The 16838-nt window shown below is 37.0% G+C and overlaps 1 protein-coding gene and 1 pseudogene across 1 annotated transcript; both read left to right on the top strand.

Moving 5' to 3' along the window:
* Window positions 1-2773: 2773 nt before the first annotated feature.
* Window positions 2774-3321, top strand: LOC141826313 (transcription factor PCF2-like; annotated as a pseudogene).
* A 10504-nt stretch (window positions 3322-13825) lies between these two features.
* LOC141826090 (putative disease resistance protein RGA3) lies at window positions 13826-16787 on the top strand. Its single transcript, XM_074713347.1, has one exon. It carries the CDS (start codon window positions 13875-13877, stop codon window positions 16629-16631), a length of 2757 nt encoding a protein of 918 aa, XP_074569448.1. The 5' UTR covers window positions 13826-13874; the 3' UTR covers window positions 16632-16787.
* The last annotated feature ends 51 nt before the right edge of the window (window positions 16788-16838 follow it).

Genomic DNA, 16838 nt, shown 5'->3' with positions numbered 1-16838 from the left:
GAAAGGAATTTAATATAACTAAGGAGATGTGAGCAATTCATTAAGTAATCATGGATAAATGTTGATTGGTTTCCATTGATAAAGTACCAATCATTTTAATGATTCGATTGGATTTTGTGCATGGTTCTTGCACTCAACTACTGTATATGCATGCATAAACAATTCTGCACTTTCCAATTCATTCAATTTGCATTTCTCCTTTTAAAATTGCATACTAATTTGCAAAAGCTGATGAAAGAAAGATTGCAAATGTCATTCTTAATTCTATATCCATTTTTGCAAAAAATGTCTCTCATATTTTATTCTTTTATATCTTATTAATTCTAGTAGTTCATGTCCACTGTAATTTCATCAAGTTTAATTCATTGTCAACCTCACAAGGTCACTCATATGTGTTGTATTAACACCTTAATTTTATGTCTTATCTTTTACATGTATGAATTCTAGTAGTTTATATTCTCACCCTAATTTTGCTAATTAAGTTTTCATTGACATGGTAAGGCCATGTTATCATACACATGCTTTATCTTGTTCGCTTTAGCTGAAATGCTTTGACATCATGGCAAAGACATGGGAAATGTGTTTTCACAAACATGCCTTATCTCGTTTGTTTTAGCATAAGTGCTCCAACACTTTAACATTATGCTTTATCTTCCATTTTTTGAATTCTAGTAGTTTATTCCCATCCTAATTTCATTTGAAGATTTTCATCATGGCAAAGCCACATGATACATGTTGTAGATATACCTTATCTTGTTTCGCTTTAACTAAATGCTTTAACACACCAATTTCATGTCTTATCCCTCACAATATATGAATTCTAGTAGTTTTTTTCTCACTTTGATTTTACTAAGTTTCCAATGACTTGGTAAGGCCATGTACATGATATATGTGTTACAATGATCATGCTTTATCTCCTTCACTTTAAACGAAATGCTTTAACACCCACTTGTCCATTTGCCCCAAATGAGCTCACCCCGTAAATCTAGCTCAACCGACACTCTCGATCATCCAATTGGGACTCTAAATCACCCAATTGGTATGTTTGTCAACCTAATAATTCATTTGGCATGAGCAACATAACCAACTAATCTCGTACATATGCTTCAATTGATGCACCCTTGCCATCCCAACTGATGCATAAGATTGCCTAACCCAAATAGGGTTGTTCAACACAAGTTCATAATTTATATTGATACTCCGTAATAATCTGTAATTGTCAGGGATGAATGGTTAGGTCCATAAGGACAAAGGAGGTTGAGCTCAGTATGGGTTTAAGAAGAAGCTAAGCCTTAAAAATTTAACATGATTAGTAGTTGGGTATGGAGTCAAAGGGTACTCTAAAATCTCCTGAAATCTCATTCAGAATTTGAATGTGATCTGGAATTGGATTTAGAGTCCAAAGGTCCTTGGGAGTTAGAGATGAAACTATGAGGTGTTTGGGAAACATATTCAGACGCATGAGGTGCTCGAGAAGCATGTTTAAACCTAGAGAGTGGCTGGAAGATTGGTGCAAAGCCGAGTAGTACTTTGGAAAGAGAAGAGTAGATTTGGTTTGATTTAGAGGGTAATAAAAGCTATTGATAATGATCATTATGGACGGAATTTAGGTAATGATAATGGTCGACAATCATTATATAAGGAGAATATTAATGTTATAAGGACGTCATTACATAGTAATATGTATAAATGAAAGATCATAATTCAGAAGTAGATATGCTCACACTCATCTATTTTTCTATGTTATTTTTTGCTCTCGACATCTCACTTAAGCATCAGAGGGATTTTGTTGGGATAAGATCAACACCTTTTGACTACGTGTTGATCTTGAGTAGAGAATCATCTCTGCTCAAATATAGACATCTTAATTTTGCAAAATTCATGGAGAATATGTGAATCTCCAATTAAAGCAAGATATGGAATGATAAATCCTATCTATCCATACCTATGAAAAAATAAATTAAACAATTAATATCCATTCACTTACTTCTCTATTAATTCATCTATACGTATCCATTTGTCTCTTTTCATTTTGCCTTGGTAAACAGATTTCTAAGGTTACAAGTTTCTATTCACTAATTAAATTACTCCCTTAAAAAGCTAGCCCTCACTACTGCAAATACTTCTATTCATTAATTAATTGTAAATGCAGCTTTCACATGTTAAATGCTGGAGAATCAACCAACTCAATTACTCTATTTCTTGTCCTTCTTCTCTACTAATTCCTTACGCATAAAGTATTCCTCAATGCAACTGGAGGGATATTTATTTGATCCTTATCTTATTCTCCATATAAAACTTATTCTGACATGAAGAATGAGGTGATCTAGAACGTGTTATTCCTCCTCACTTTGTGCCAAGAAAGTGCTACAACTTAAGCAATGTTACAATTTCTCGATCGAGCCATGATTGCTGCCTCATGCATGGTGCAGTCGTACTTGCCTCAAACACTGATTTATATTTGGATTGTTAACACGTTCATAATGTAAGACATAATCTTTCTATTTTAAGAACAATCTTACTTTTAAGATTATTATCAGAGTTAAAGGAAATCTACTGAATTAAAAATTATTAAAATTCAAATTAGATTTATCTCTGTTAAAATGACCTTGACAAATCGTTGACTGTCGGACTTTTGAGTGGACTTCCCAGTCCGAGTGGTATGTAGACAGATGAAGCTGAGCGATCTCGAGTGTCGCGAGGTCCGAACGATACCCCATGATCACACTTGTCAAGGAACGATCAAGGACGACGGCAGAGGCCCGTGGTGTAAATGGATTCTCCGACGAAGGACGACGCAGAGAGTAGAGGCGTTGCGGAAGGAATGACAGAGGATCGGGGCACCGTCTGCTTGCGCCGAAACCAAAGCCCATGGAGTTCCTTAGATTATTGGCGCGCTATCCATCATTCAACAGCAGAAGGCGAGGACCAAGGACTGGCACACTAAGGTGGAAGGGAAGGGGCAGTAGATCTGGATGTCGACCACCTATTACCACCCGGATCTTCCAGGCTCACATGCGAGCTAGGGCACAAACCGGATGGCGAGACCATCCGATGGCTACTCTAGCCGCCCCCGACTATCATTGCCGCCATTGGGTTCGGGGCTGCCTCTGCTATCGCGACCATAGTTGATGGCGCGATCAGGATCCCCACCGAGGCTCCTTTCTCATCCTTGTTGCCGGCCCTGGCACCCACATCAAGGGAGGAGGAGGAATCTGCTACGAAGCAGCGCAAGAAGCTCCAGTCGACGTGAACGTCATTGGCGCAAACGACCCCACCATGTCCGTGCTTGCCCCGCTCGTGGCGTTCTATCCAGTATAAGCCTGCTGCAGGGAGACGTGCAAAAAATTGGGCTGGGCTAGAGCCCAGGACATCCCTTGGATAGATCTGTCTCTGCCACCATCATAGCCAGCAATGATCCGCATCCCAAATAGTGCAATAGACCAACTAGAGTCATCCCATATCCGATCGAAGCTCTCCATCCCCCTATAATTCCTTAGTCATTCTCTTCATGTTATACCCATTATATTATTAATCGACAAGACAATTGAGAATATAGATCCGACACAGAAATTTTGAATAATCCCATGCTTCCCTTAGCAAGCTTAGAGGTTCCTCCGTTAAGAACTGGATTAAGTTCGACATGATTAAGTAAATTAAAGAGTATTTTATGCTGCCATTGTTTGAAATTTAATCTACAGAAACTTTTTGACTTCTCTCCATAGTTAATTAGAACATTTTCAATCGGGGTAAAGCAATCATCACGTGTTAAGCATCCTGCTTTTCAATTATTTTCGTAGTCATCTCAACAGAATGAATCTATTTTAATATTGTTGAGCATATTGCTTCAACAAACTCCGTGGCCATCTCAACCAAACGAAATCTTTTTTTAAATTGTTAGACATTCTTTTGTTTTTTTGAAGATCGTTAAACAATTTTAATTCTAAGATTCTTGTCATAGTTATAGGGAATTGATTGAATTAAAAATTATTAGAATTCAAATACAAACTTATCTCAGATGGCCTTATCAAGTCGTAGTTTGTTGGGCTTTCAAGTGGACTTCTTGAGTCCGAGTGAGACATCGTCGGACGAAATTGAGTGCTCTTGAGTGACGTGAGGTAAGTGTTTTCCGAGTCCTAAGTGGAAAGCTAAGTGCTGCCTGAGCAAGTTCCCAAGTGCTATGCCAAGAAGTTGAGTTCCTAGTCGAGAAGCCGAGTGTCGACTTGACCTATTCTAAATTAATAACAATTCTCTAAGAGTGATCGATGACAACTTTGAGATGATGTGTGTGTCTTTGTCGAAAGCGTGCAATGTCGCAAAGGTTACAAAAGAGATCATCAAGGAGATAAATTCTTACTTGTGCTTGACAATTTCTGCAAGAAGAAACTCATGTTCCGGAAGAGACTGCCGTCTTCCTCTTTTGGAGAGAGCAGAAGGAAGCCGGGTTTTGATCACGGCTCAGAACGCTGGCATCTGGACGGGGATGATCTCCATTTGGAGCAGTTATAGGGTCTCGAGAAGGATGATCGATCAGAAACCTGAAGACATCGGTGAAAGTGCGGGTTAGCCTCTTGTCACAATTTCCCATGACGAACTCTTGAAATCAGAAACTAATGACACAGAAGATCATCTACAATGAAATGCTACGTCTCAAAAAAAATAGCACTTGTCCAATCTGAAAAGTTTCATGACAAGTTACCATCAATTGAACTACGAATCAAAGCAGTGTTTTGCTTTTTGCTCTATTTTTCCAGATATTTAAGAGTTTGACAAAGATGAGCTGGTCAGGACGTGGACAACACAAAGTTGGGTACAGAGAGAATGCCGGAAGCCAATGGTAGTGTGCTCTTTAACAACCTTCGATCGATGTCAATTTTTCAACCGTTCCACTGAATCTAGTTCAAGCAAAACTACATGTGAATACACAATGCCCAAGATGATTCGCCATCTTGCGTGCTCTCTCTCTAAAAATGAGTTACTGGTTATGGAAGACAATGAGTTGAATCCTCCATAGAAAGGGTCAGATTTTGTTTGAGAAACTATATGATCATGTGAGCTTGAGGTTGCTGAAATTGATCAATAAATCTGGGGAGGTGTGGGCAGAATTCCAAATGATTTGTTTAACAACCTAAAATACCTGTGGCTGTTGGAGCTGAGTATTCGGTTAAAACTGAATTGAATTGAATAAAATTAATTGAAAAATCAAATAAATTGATTTTTTTTGAACCAACCGAACCGATCGAATTTTTTAATAAAAATCGAACAAACCGAATCGATATTTTATCGGTTAATTCAGTTTTCAACAGAATTAACCGAATTTTTTAAATATTATCAAAATTTTACTAATTAATTAGGAATTTATAAATTTATTTATTTAAAATTTATAAATTATTTTTCTAGTTTGATTAATTGAGTTTATTCGGTTTAACCGAATAAAAAATTTTAAAATCGAAATTGAACTGAATTAACTGATTTTTTTAGAAAAATAATCAAAATTTTAAAATAACCGAATCGAATTTTTTAATTCAATCGGTTCGATCAATTTATTTGATTTAATTGAATTTTTGGTCACCCTAATTGGATTTGAGCAAAGGTGGCATAGAAGAATTGCCAAATTCAGTTAGCAAGCTAGTTCACCTGAGATACCTTGGCCTTGCTGGAATTAATGTCACAGCTACCTGAATCTGTAGACAACCTGTACAATTTGCAGATTTTGGAGCTCAAATTTTGCTACAACCTTTCCTTGTTGCGGCAAGGAACAAGTAAATTGGTCGGCCTAAGGCATCTCATTTTGCATCTTGACTGAGAACAGATTAAGGATTTGAGTTCCATGCCTACTATAATCAATAATTACTTGACTTCTTTGAAGATATTGTCAAGATCATTATGACCAAGGAGGATGGCTGCAACCTAAGGGAATTGAAGGGCTTGGACCTTCATGGGGAGCTTGGCATCTGCAAGCTTGAAATCAGAACATTATGTCATCAATGACCATCTTGCACCATATCAAAGTGAGTGAGACCAGCTTGCAAGTTGGATCAAGAGGAAGCACAAAAAGGACATTAGCAAATTAATAAAGATTCTTAAAGTTCAACGGCTATTAGTAGATTTTATTAAGTTGATGTCAAATGATCTTCTATCACCTGACATTACTCTGAATTCGAGGGACGAGTTCTTGTCAACTCAGAGAGAATGATGTGAGAATAATAGAAATAATTTTAATCTTTTCATTAATTTTGCCGAATTAGAGTTTAGGAGTATTTTCATCTTTCATAGGGATTAGAGTTTCAATCTATTTGAACACTTGTTTAATTATTTTTGAAATAATTTTTTATTAATAAGAATTTATAACTGTCTCGTTTCTTCTCAAACGTTGAGTTTGATTACTTATCTCCTGATATTCTATTGAATCAATATATTTTGGAATATCATTTTCGATATTCATACGCAAATCAACGGATTAAAAAATTATCTACTGAGTCTACCCAACCTTCATTACTACTAATGAATTAATACCTTATTGCCATTTTCTTGGTTTTTCAACTTCAAGATTATGCAAAGCATCCTTCCTGTAAAGTCTAAGAAGTTGCAATATTGCCCCCACGGGCGGGAGCAGCTGGTCAGGACCTAGATGCTTGCAGTTGAAGGTATGCGGTTCGAGGCTCATGGCGCACATGAGATAACATCAAAATGTGTCATGTTTCCAATTCCTCGAGCCACTATGTCCTGGCCAGTCCCGCATTCACCGTGATTTACTCCCCCTCATACTTGTGGGGCCGGGGTGGGGGGGGGCCGCTAGGTTGGCGGTTCCAACCTTTTGCAGTTAAGAAGTTGCAATATTGATTTTTGGAGATTGAGAACACAGATTTTGTTTGCATGCCAGGTACATAAAAAGCACTTGTGCTACATCCGGTGAAGGTTTGAATGAATTGAGGGCTTGATCGGCTCTCCAGCAACATTGCCAGCAAGGTATCTACTTTTTGGTTTTTCAAAGTGGAATACATTATCTGTTACTTAAAAACAAAATCATTTTATAGTTTTATTCTTGTAACGTAATACTTATAAAAACTACTTGTCTACAGTGTGGAAGCCAGAAAACCGTCATCGCCTCCTTGTTTTTCTGCCTTATGAAAATCTTAATACTTGTTTGGTTGTTACTTTTTTCTGCCTTAATACCTTAATACTTTTTTCTGCCAACACCTTATTTTTATTTCTGAAAGAGAGCTTTTTTTGCTCTTTGACATATTGGTTTTTCCTGAATTTAGTTTCATTTGCAATTTTGCTAGTCTGGTTCATGGATCTTGTGGTTAAATTTGCTATATAATTCAAGGCACAGCATACCAAAGCCTATTACTCTATTAGCATCACATGCAATATGAAAGGTGACAGAGAGCAGTTTCCAAACCAAACTTTCTTGATATTGAAGAGGTTCATAATAACCCAACATTTTAACCTTCAACATCGAATAGTGCCATTATTTTAAAAAGACAATCTAGTTTAGGCATATTTAATGCGATAAAATCCATTGTATGATTGCTATTATTTTTTACTGGTTTATCATAATTCAGCATGTATTCCAAAAACCAATTGCTAAGAAAAATGTCAGTTACATTCATAGTAAGATAAATAAATCAAAAGAGTAATGATACACTATATAAAAAAAATGTAGTATAAAAATACAACATGACACACTCTATGCAATAGGTCCCATATCCATGCAATGGATCTCACATCCATGCAATGAAATATGTCATGTTGTATTTTCATACTATATTTTCATATAATATATCATTTTTCAAACCAAAATAGATAGCACAAGTACATCTTACTAGTGACGTGGACGGAGAGAATGAAGACCAAGCTTATCAGTTATTTCAGCAGCATTCATGGCATTTGGAAGGTCTTGTTTGTTAGCAAACACAAGCAAAACTGCATCCCTTAACTCATCCTATCAGCATAGAATAATGTGAAATTAGATTAAAAAACAGTTAAGCATATGCAGGTTCACTATATATATACTAATAAAGACAATTGATCAGGAACATTTCATTCATGCTAACTTAATCATGTAACTACAGAATATGCATGTAACTACATAAGTTTCCCACTTTTTTTTTTCACAATTTACCGTAATTATTAAGGAATATGCTAGATACATATATAGAATATGCATTCTCTTAATAACAATAAAATAGAAATGATATCACAACCATATTGCTTAAATGTTCAGAGAAATGTACTTTATTCCTCCAGAATAGATTAGGAAGAACGAGAATTAATTCTGAAAATTGTAATAGGAATATATTATAGTAGGTAAATGTAGTCTTGAGTGTCTCATGATAAAGACTCCGGTAGAGAAGTGAAAGTCATCATACTCATCATGTCTTTTAGAATATGATTTAGTCACTTGATGACACCATTCTGACTGAGAGCACCAAACATGGTATATTGAGGGACAATGCTACACTCTTTAAGGTAATTCACAAATGGTCCTAGATGTTGTTCATATGATCCATCATACCAACCATACTATTCACCACTATGATAACCATAGTATTCTAACGACCTTAATTTTCTCGCTTAGTTGATTTTCAACTTCAACTTTGAAAATGTTGAACATTTTCAACAATTGTGACTTCTCATAAATAAGGTATAAAATAGTCGCCTATGAAACTAATGAAATATATGCGTCCATTTCAAGATGTCTTAGAGAAATGTCTATAAATGTTTATATGTATTAGTTCTAAGACGCTACTATATCGACTTGCACCCTTATTATTCTTGTCAGTGGTATTCCCCTTAACACACTTTATGCAGATCTTAAAGTCTGATATGTTAAGGGAATCAAGAATTTCATATGACATCAACCTCTCTAGGCATTGTTTGAAACATGTCCTAAACGCCTATGCCACAACATGAAGGAATTCTTGTTAGTCAAATTGTATTTCGTATCTATGCTATATGCATAATTATATTGTCATTAGGAGTTAAGGTGTTTAATTTATATAGCTTATAAATTAAGAAACCATTGTAAACCAACACTGAATTAAGAAAAATATTGAAATCCATTTTCAAATGAACAAGAATAACTAGATTTGTCTAAGCAAAAAATATAAATTAAGTTCTGTCTAAATGATGGTATATAAAATGTATTATCCAAATTTAGAAAAATATTAGTTCTTAAATAAAGTCTAAAAATGTCTATAGACTCTACTTTAGTTTTCTTGTCATTCCCCATATAGGTGTATCTTTGGCCATCAAGTGACAGTCAGTGCCTAAGACAACCCTATATAATAACACTTATGTGAGTAGTAGCACCGGTATTTATCCACCAAGTGTTATTAGACACAATCGCTAAATTGATTTCTGAATTGACAAAATTAAGAAGTTTACCTTTCTTAGCACGTCAGTTGGCGTATGTGAGATAATCCTTCATCATGTGACCCTTCTTTTTATAGAAGAAACAAGGACAATCCTTATCTTGATTCTTTTACTCTTTATGCCCATGATAGATTCTACAATTTGTTTATTTTTATTTTTATTATTAGTCCTCTTTTTGTGATGATTGGGATGAGTGTATGTGAAATGAACACTTTCAAATGTATCTCACTTGGGTCTCTCCTCCTCTTCCACATGTTGAGCAATAAGCTCATTTAATATCCATTGCTCCTTTTGAGTATTTTGGAGTGAATTGTGTAGGCAAAGACATCAAGACAAAATGCACTAACATATTTTCTTTCATTTCAAGTTGTAGTGTCTTTAGTCTTATGGTGAGATTAGGTACATCTCCATAATATACTCACGTATGTTACCCTTTTTATTGTACTGCATAGACACCAACTTCTAATTACTTTAGGAAAGATTTTGCATCTTCCTCTTTAGTTACTAAGCCCTTTAATAGTTCCGAAATTAAGAGCTTCATGAGACTTATGTGATTCGATTACTCTCACTTATCAAAGTCAACCCTCTGCTCTATAATGCTAGCACTCGTCAAAGGCGCGGGGCGAACATGTCTTCTTAATGCATAGTCCAAGTCTATGCAACCCAAGAATATAATAACATATTCTTTTCAATAGGTAAAGTTTAATCCAGTTAAAGTGGGGATATTACTCATGTTAGCAGTTATTGATTGCACTAAAAATGAAAAGAGAAAATTATCATAAGCTCACGATTAAAGCCAAAAACATTGAAAGATATATAAGAAATTATACAATAAGAGAAAAACATGCATATGAATGGACTCTTAATGAGATACCAATACAATATTAAATTTTAATCTTTAGACTAAAATTATAATTTGTTAGCGGTATTCTCTATTATAGCTTAAACTTTAGTTGGTCACACAATGTGTCTTCCTTTGGACCAACATATAAGGCACATAATTGACACTTTATATGAGCTATTTGTTGGGTTGCAAGGGTGCAAACATAGTCCCACATCTAAAACACATGGAAAAGATCATGGGTTTAAAAGGATGAAAGATATCTCCATTGGAATGAGACCTTTTGGGTAGAACCCAAGAACAAAACCATGAGGGCTTAGGTCCAAAGTGGACAATATCATGTCATTGTGGAGATATTTTGATTTCATTAGTACTAACAAGTGGTATCAAGAGCGAGACCGCTCTTCATCGGACTAACCGCCGGAAGAGCCATAATCCAGATCTAACCATGTGGGTTAAACCTGAAAACAAAGGAAATAGGTGCTCTCGTGTCTGAATCAAGAGGACCAGACACCAGGCAGAAAGTCTTAGTTGCGCCTAGGCAGGAAGTCCTAGTAGGTCGGATAGACTGAGGGGCAGGAGGTCCTAATAGGTCGGGTAGACCGAGGGGCAGGAAGTCCTAGTCGCGGCTAGGCATGAAGTCCTAGTAGGTCGGGTGGACCGAGGGGCAAGAAGTCCTGGTGGGTCGAGGATTCAGACATCAAACGTAAGATTTCCGTTTGAGGGGGTTTGTGGTCCTTTGTTTGAGGGGGGGATTGTTGGATTGCAAGGGTGCAAACATAGTCCCACATCTAAAACACATGGAAAAGATCATGGGTTTAAAAGGATGAAAGATATCTCCATTGGAATGAGACCTTTTGGGTAGAGTCCAAGAACAAAACAATGAGGGCTTAGGCCCAAAGTGGACAATATCATGCAATTATGGAGATATTTTGATTCCATCGGTACTAACACTATTTACATATTCATGGCTCACAACAACCTTAATATATCTTCTTTTGGGTCGCTATATTATGTGCATGATTTGAACAAATAAAAATTTATTCTTTAGTTATAAGCTAGTCTTAAACATATATATGGCCTAAAAGTAATTTTCCTTTAGGTCAATTATTTTTAGCATAGATACATCTATCGACATAAATGCACTAAACCTATCTAAAGTGTTTTCTTTTTAATTGACACAATAGTTTAATTTAGTAGCATATGTATAAATAGACTAAAAAAAATCCTAGGGAACTGAATCGGATAAAAGTAATATACTCCACTAATGATTTCTCAAGTGGTCCTGAATGAAAACTCAAGCAGTGGAGAGACAACCGTTTAAAACCTTAACCCTAATCCTATTTAAAATGATGGTTTTCATGGAAAAAATGACGTCGATTATCGCCTTCTTTGTGTTCTTCATGAAAAAACTTAAAAACATCACTATCCTATATTTTTCTTTTCCAGATTTTCGACAAACAAAATTATTTTGCACTAGGAAAATCAAATCTAGCATAGAAACAATGAAATCAACAAAAACTCTAACTTTATTGTTATAGAATCAAGTTTCTCCACGAAACAAAAAGTGATTTGTGCTAAGGAAAACTGAATCTAGCATAAAAAATAATGAAATCATTAAAAAACCCTAACTTTATTAGAATCAAATTTTTCGACGAAGAAAAATTATTTTACATAAGGAAAACTGAATCTAGTATAAAAATAATGAAATCGGAAAAACTTTAACTTTATTTCTATAGAATAAAATTTTTTGATGAATAAAAATTATTTTACGTTAGGAAAATCGAATTTAGCATAAAAATAATGAAATCAATAAAAAAACTCTAACTTTATTTCTATATAATCAAGTTTTTCGATGAACAAAAATCGATTTATGCTAGGAAAATTGAATCTAGCATAAAAATAATAAAATCGATGAAAAATTTTAACTTTATTGCTATAAAAATGATAAAACAGTCGTGGCTCTGATACCACTTGTTGGAAAAAAATTTTCTATTCTCATGAATTCTAAAACATGTATGAATTCGTATTAAGGAAAATAAAATAATAAGAGATCTAGTAATGTCAAAATCTATAGCAAAAATAAATACAAAAGGGACAGATCGATGAACTTGATTGCAGTGAACAAACTATCATCCTTTTATGTCATCCACAAATTCGAGAATCCTGTGAAAGAAGAGAAAGAGTGAGGGGTTAGTCTTCTAGAGGAATTATACTTTGTTTGGAAGGAGGTGAGGAAAGGGGAGAGGAGGCTAAATAAGGGGAAGGAGAATTTTGACTCTTATTTGGGATAGAATGAGTTAAGGAGGGAAAGAGGAGAAAATGGTAAGCTTTACCTTTCCATACTCATAGAATTTTTACACTCTAATTTGGGGTGTAAGGAAGAGAAAGAGGAATTCAAAAATATTTTATTCTAATTTTATCTCTATTTTAAAATATTAATTTTTAAATTAATTCATCTATTTAGATATCTCAATATTGCACCGCGTCGCTCCTCACACAATGCACGTCGTCACCATCCAATGTCCAATCGCTCGCACTCCACGACGTTGGCATCGACGTCGGCCCTTCCACAAATCTTTTCGAGGACAAGACTCAAAAGGATAAAAACAAATAACTCTAATCTTCTTCTTCTTCTTCTCCAAGAACAAGGATTTATCCAAAGAGAATGGGTTGTCTATTTTACAACCTTCTATATCCCAACTTTTATATGCAATATTGATAAAATTTTATAGTTTCCCATCCCTTCTCTATATACATTATTTTTTTAAGAAGTGAGAGTATTTTTGTAACTTTGTATATTTAATTTTCATTCACTTTCATTTTCTCTCAAACAAGATAACATATATTATATTAATGAACCTTCCATCCCTTCCAAATAAGGGAAACATAAATATTTTACTTCTCCTCTCTTTTCCTTCCGTTAATAAATCTTTTCTCACCGTATTCAAACAAAGCATTAAGGTGACGATGTCATAATCTCTTTGCTATTGGGGAGCAAAACGATCAGTCAGAAAATCCTTAATCCAATGAGGATCATGATTATATATATGACCTAATCTATTATCAATTTATTAATGATAACGATTTGGTTAAAGATTTGGTACAGATTCTACACATAAACTTCTACATCCAATAACTCAACCTCTTCATAATTAATTACATCATTTAACAGATTTAATTTTCTTAATATAATATATCCGCACATCACATTTAACATATAAATCAGCCAAACGGATAGAATCCAACCTAATTAATTAAAGCACTATAGGTTATTAAACTTCCCTAGAGGATACTTTACTCTTACATCTCAAGATTAGAATTCTTAAACTACAAAACATTAAGAGATTTTTTGACATAAATATTTTGATACTTTAAATTAGATTGGATTCGCCTTGTGTTTTATTATAGTACTAAGTCAAAGTCGTCGCCGCGTTTTTAAAAATGATGTCCCGACTTTTATACAAAATATTTCCGTTGTTGTCAAGTCTTCGAAAGTCGTCGTCTGTAAAGCTTCCGTTTCTAGGCAACTTGCATAATTTTAATCGCTCCTCGCACTCGCTTGTTTCCTAGAATGTAGTCAATTCGGATCGCCCTTTGTTCTTCCCTTCCCTCTTCCCTCCCTCCATCTCCCATCTGGCCGGTCTTCGCCATGGGTTGGATCGACAAGATCCTCAACGAGATCCTCACAGAGTCGAGCAGGACGGTCACCGGGTGGGTTCTCGCTTGGGTCTCCACCAAGGTCTCCCTCTATCAAGGCCTCAATGACGCGGCCGACAAGCTCCGGAGAACCCACAATCGGGTCCAGAGCTTACTCATCGACGCTGAGTCGCTCGACATCGAACAGGAAACCGTCAGGCGCTGGGTCTGCGAGATGAAGGCCTGGGCCTTCAACGCCGAAAACCATATCGACGAGTTCCGGACTCTCAGCGACGTCATCAAGCACGCCAAGGAAGCTCCCTCCCGTAAAAGAAAGCGACCAGTCCCCTCTCTCGGCCCCCTCGTCAAGCGTTACAGAATCGCGACGGATATTGCCAAGATCGAGAGCAGACTCGTCGAGATCCACGAAGACCGGAGGAATCTCCGATTGAAGCCCTCAGACGGGCAGCGGCGAAGCGACGGCTCGAACGAGATGGACAGTGTTCCTTCCGTTGCAACCTTCGACGAATCTAGAATCGTCGGAAGAAGCAAGGAGTGCGAATCGGTTGTGGCCGCTCTGAAAGCCGATTCGGTCTCGAATCTACATGTGGTTGTGATCTATGGCCTCGCTGGAATAGGTAAGACTACACTCGCCCAATTAGTCTGCAAACATTTCTCTAAGAGCGATCGAGAGGCGAGTTCATCAAGACGAACGCGTACGGCGTCGAGAAGGCTACAAAAAGGCTACAAAAGAGAAGGCACTGAATCTGTCAGTGGTGACGAAGGGTACTTTGACATGAAGATATGGGTGTCTATGACGAACGCGTACGACGTCGTGAAGGCTACAAAAGAGATCATCAAAGAGATAACTGGGGAAGAGTGCAGGGATCAAAGCTTTGACCACATGCAGAATCACCTTAAGGAACTTGTGAAAGGCAAGAGATTCTTGCTTGTGCTCGACAATTTCTGCTCGAGAGAAGCCAAGTTCTGGGAGAGCCTGTGTCTTCCTCTTTTGAAGGGAGCAAAAGGAAGTCAGGTTTTGATCACGGCTCAGAACGATGGAGTGTCGAGGGGGATGACCAAACTGCATTTGGTGCCGTTACAGGGTCTCCAGAAAGATGATTGCTGCAAACTGTTTAGTGCTATAGCATTTCCCCAGGCTAACGGGGACGTCGATCAGAAACTCAAAGACATCAGTGAAAGCATAGTGGACATCTGCCAGGGTTCGCCTCTTGCCACAATCTCGCTTGGTGAACTCGTGAAATCGGAAACTAATGTCGACAACTGGAAGACCATCTGCAATCAAATGCTGGAAAACAATAGCGCTTGTCCAATCTTAAGGAGTTTCATGGCAAGTTACCATCAATTGGACTACCAATGGAAGCAGTGCTTTGCTTTTTGCTCTATTTTTCCAGATAATTATGAGTTTGACAAAGATGAGCTGATCAGGATGTGGACAGCACAAGGTTGGGTACAGAGTATGTCAGAAGCCGATGGTAGTATGCTCTTAAACAGTCTTCGAGCAATGTCATTTGTCGTCGAATGCTCCACCGAATCTTGTCCAAGTAAAACTAAATGCAAATACACAATGCCCAACCTGATTCGTCGTCTTGCATGCTCTCTCTCTCAGAATGAGTTACTGGTCATGGAAGACAATGAGTTGAATCCTCCATCAGGACAATTTCAATTTCGTTATGCATCTTTATTTCATAGAAAGGACCAGATTTTGTTTGAGAAACTATACGATCAGGTGAGCTTGAGGGTGCTGAAATTGTTCAATAAATCTGAGACAGGTGTGGGCAGGATTCCAGAAGATTTGTTTAAGAAACTAAAAGACCTATGGTTGTTGGATCTGAGCAACAGTGGCATAGAAGAATTGCCAGATTCAGTTGGCAAGCTAGTTCACCTGAGATACCTTGGCCTTGCTGGAACCAGTGTCAAAAAGCTACCTGAATCTGTAGAAAACCTGTACAATTTGCAGACTTTGGAGCTCAAATGTTGTTATAAACTTTCCTCGTTACCGCGAGGAACAAGTAACTTGGTCAACCTAAGGCATCTCATTTTACATCTTTGCTGGAAAAAGTTTGAGGATTTGAGTTCCATGCCTACTGGAATCAATTACTTGACTTCTCTGAAGACATTGTCAAGATTCACTGTGACCAAGGAGGATGGCTGCAACCTAAGGGAATTGAAGGACTTGGACCTTCATGGGGAGCTCTGCATCTGCAAGCTTGAAAACGTTACTAAGGCAAGTGATGCTGAAGAAGCTAATTTGAAGGAGAAGGACCACATTGACAAGCTGATGCTGCGATGGAGCAATGGTACCTCTAGTGTGCAACTTGGCGCAGATGCTTGGAAGGCTGTTGCCGATGGATTGCAACCACATAAGTATCTAAAATGCTTGTGGATCTTGAATTATCCTGGTAGTGCATTTCCAGATTGGCTAGGGAACACTAGTTTCTCGAGTATAGAAACGGTGAGGCTATCTTGCTCTGAAAAGTGTGAATCCTTGCCGCTACTTGGGCAGCTGCCTAAGCTCAAACACTTGCATATAGAAGGGATGAAGAAACTGAGAAACTTGGAGAGTATGAAGGGGTTTCCATCTTTGGAGACTCTTACGATAAAAGACATGCCTGTTTTGGAAACGTTTTGTGAATTTGTAGACGGTGAATTTCCTGAGCTCATTCAGATTGCTATTTCTGGGTGCCCCAATTTACCTGATACTGATAGGTTGAATATTCCCGGGAGGATAAATGTTTCAAGAAATTGATGCACCATCCACTGACAATGGCAATGGAAATGATACGTCTTGATCTCTCATTCTGGGTAATAGCAATGGGTTTGATGATTTGTGTGTTTGCTATGCAGGCTCAGCTAATAGTTTTTTTTTGTTGTCATTTCTTGAATTACTACTGGACATGTATTTAAGGACGACTATGGATTTTCTTCTCTCTTTGTTTCTCATGTGCATATCTGT

This window comes from Curcuma longa, chromosome 4 (genome assembly GCF_044706935.1).
Source record: "Curcuma longa cultivar G26 ecotype Majalengka, Jawa Barat chromosome 4, ITB_CL_G26_1.1, whole genome shotgun sequence".
NCBI classification, from domain to species: Eukaryota; Viridiplantae; Streptophyta; class Magnoliopsida; order Zingiberales; family Zingiberaceae; genus Curcuma; species Curcuma longa.
The sequence above is the reverse complement of the archived record's forward strand: the minus strand, read 5'-3'. Positions and strand labels throughout refer to the sequence as shown.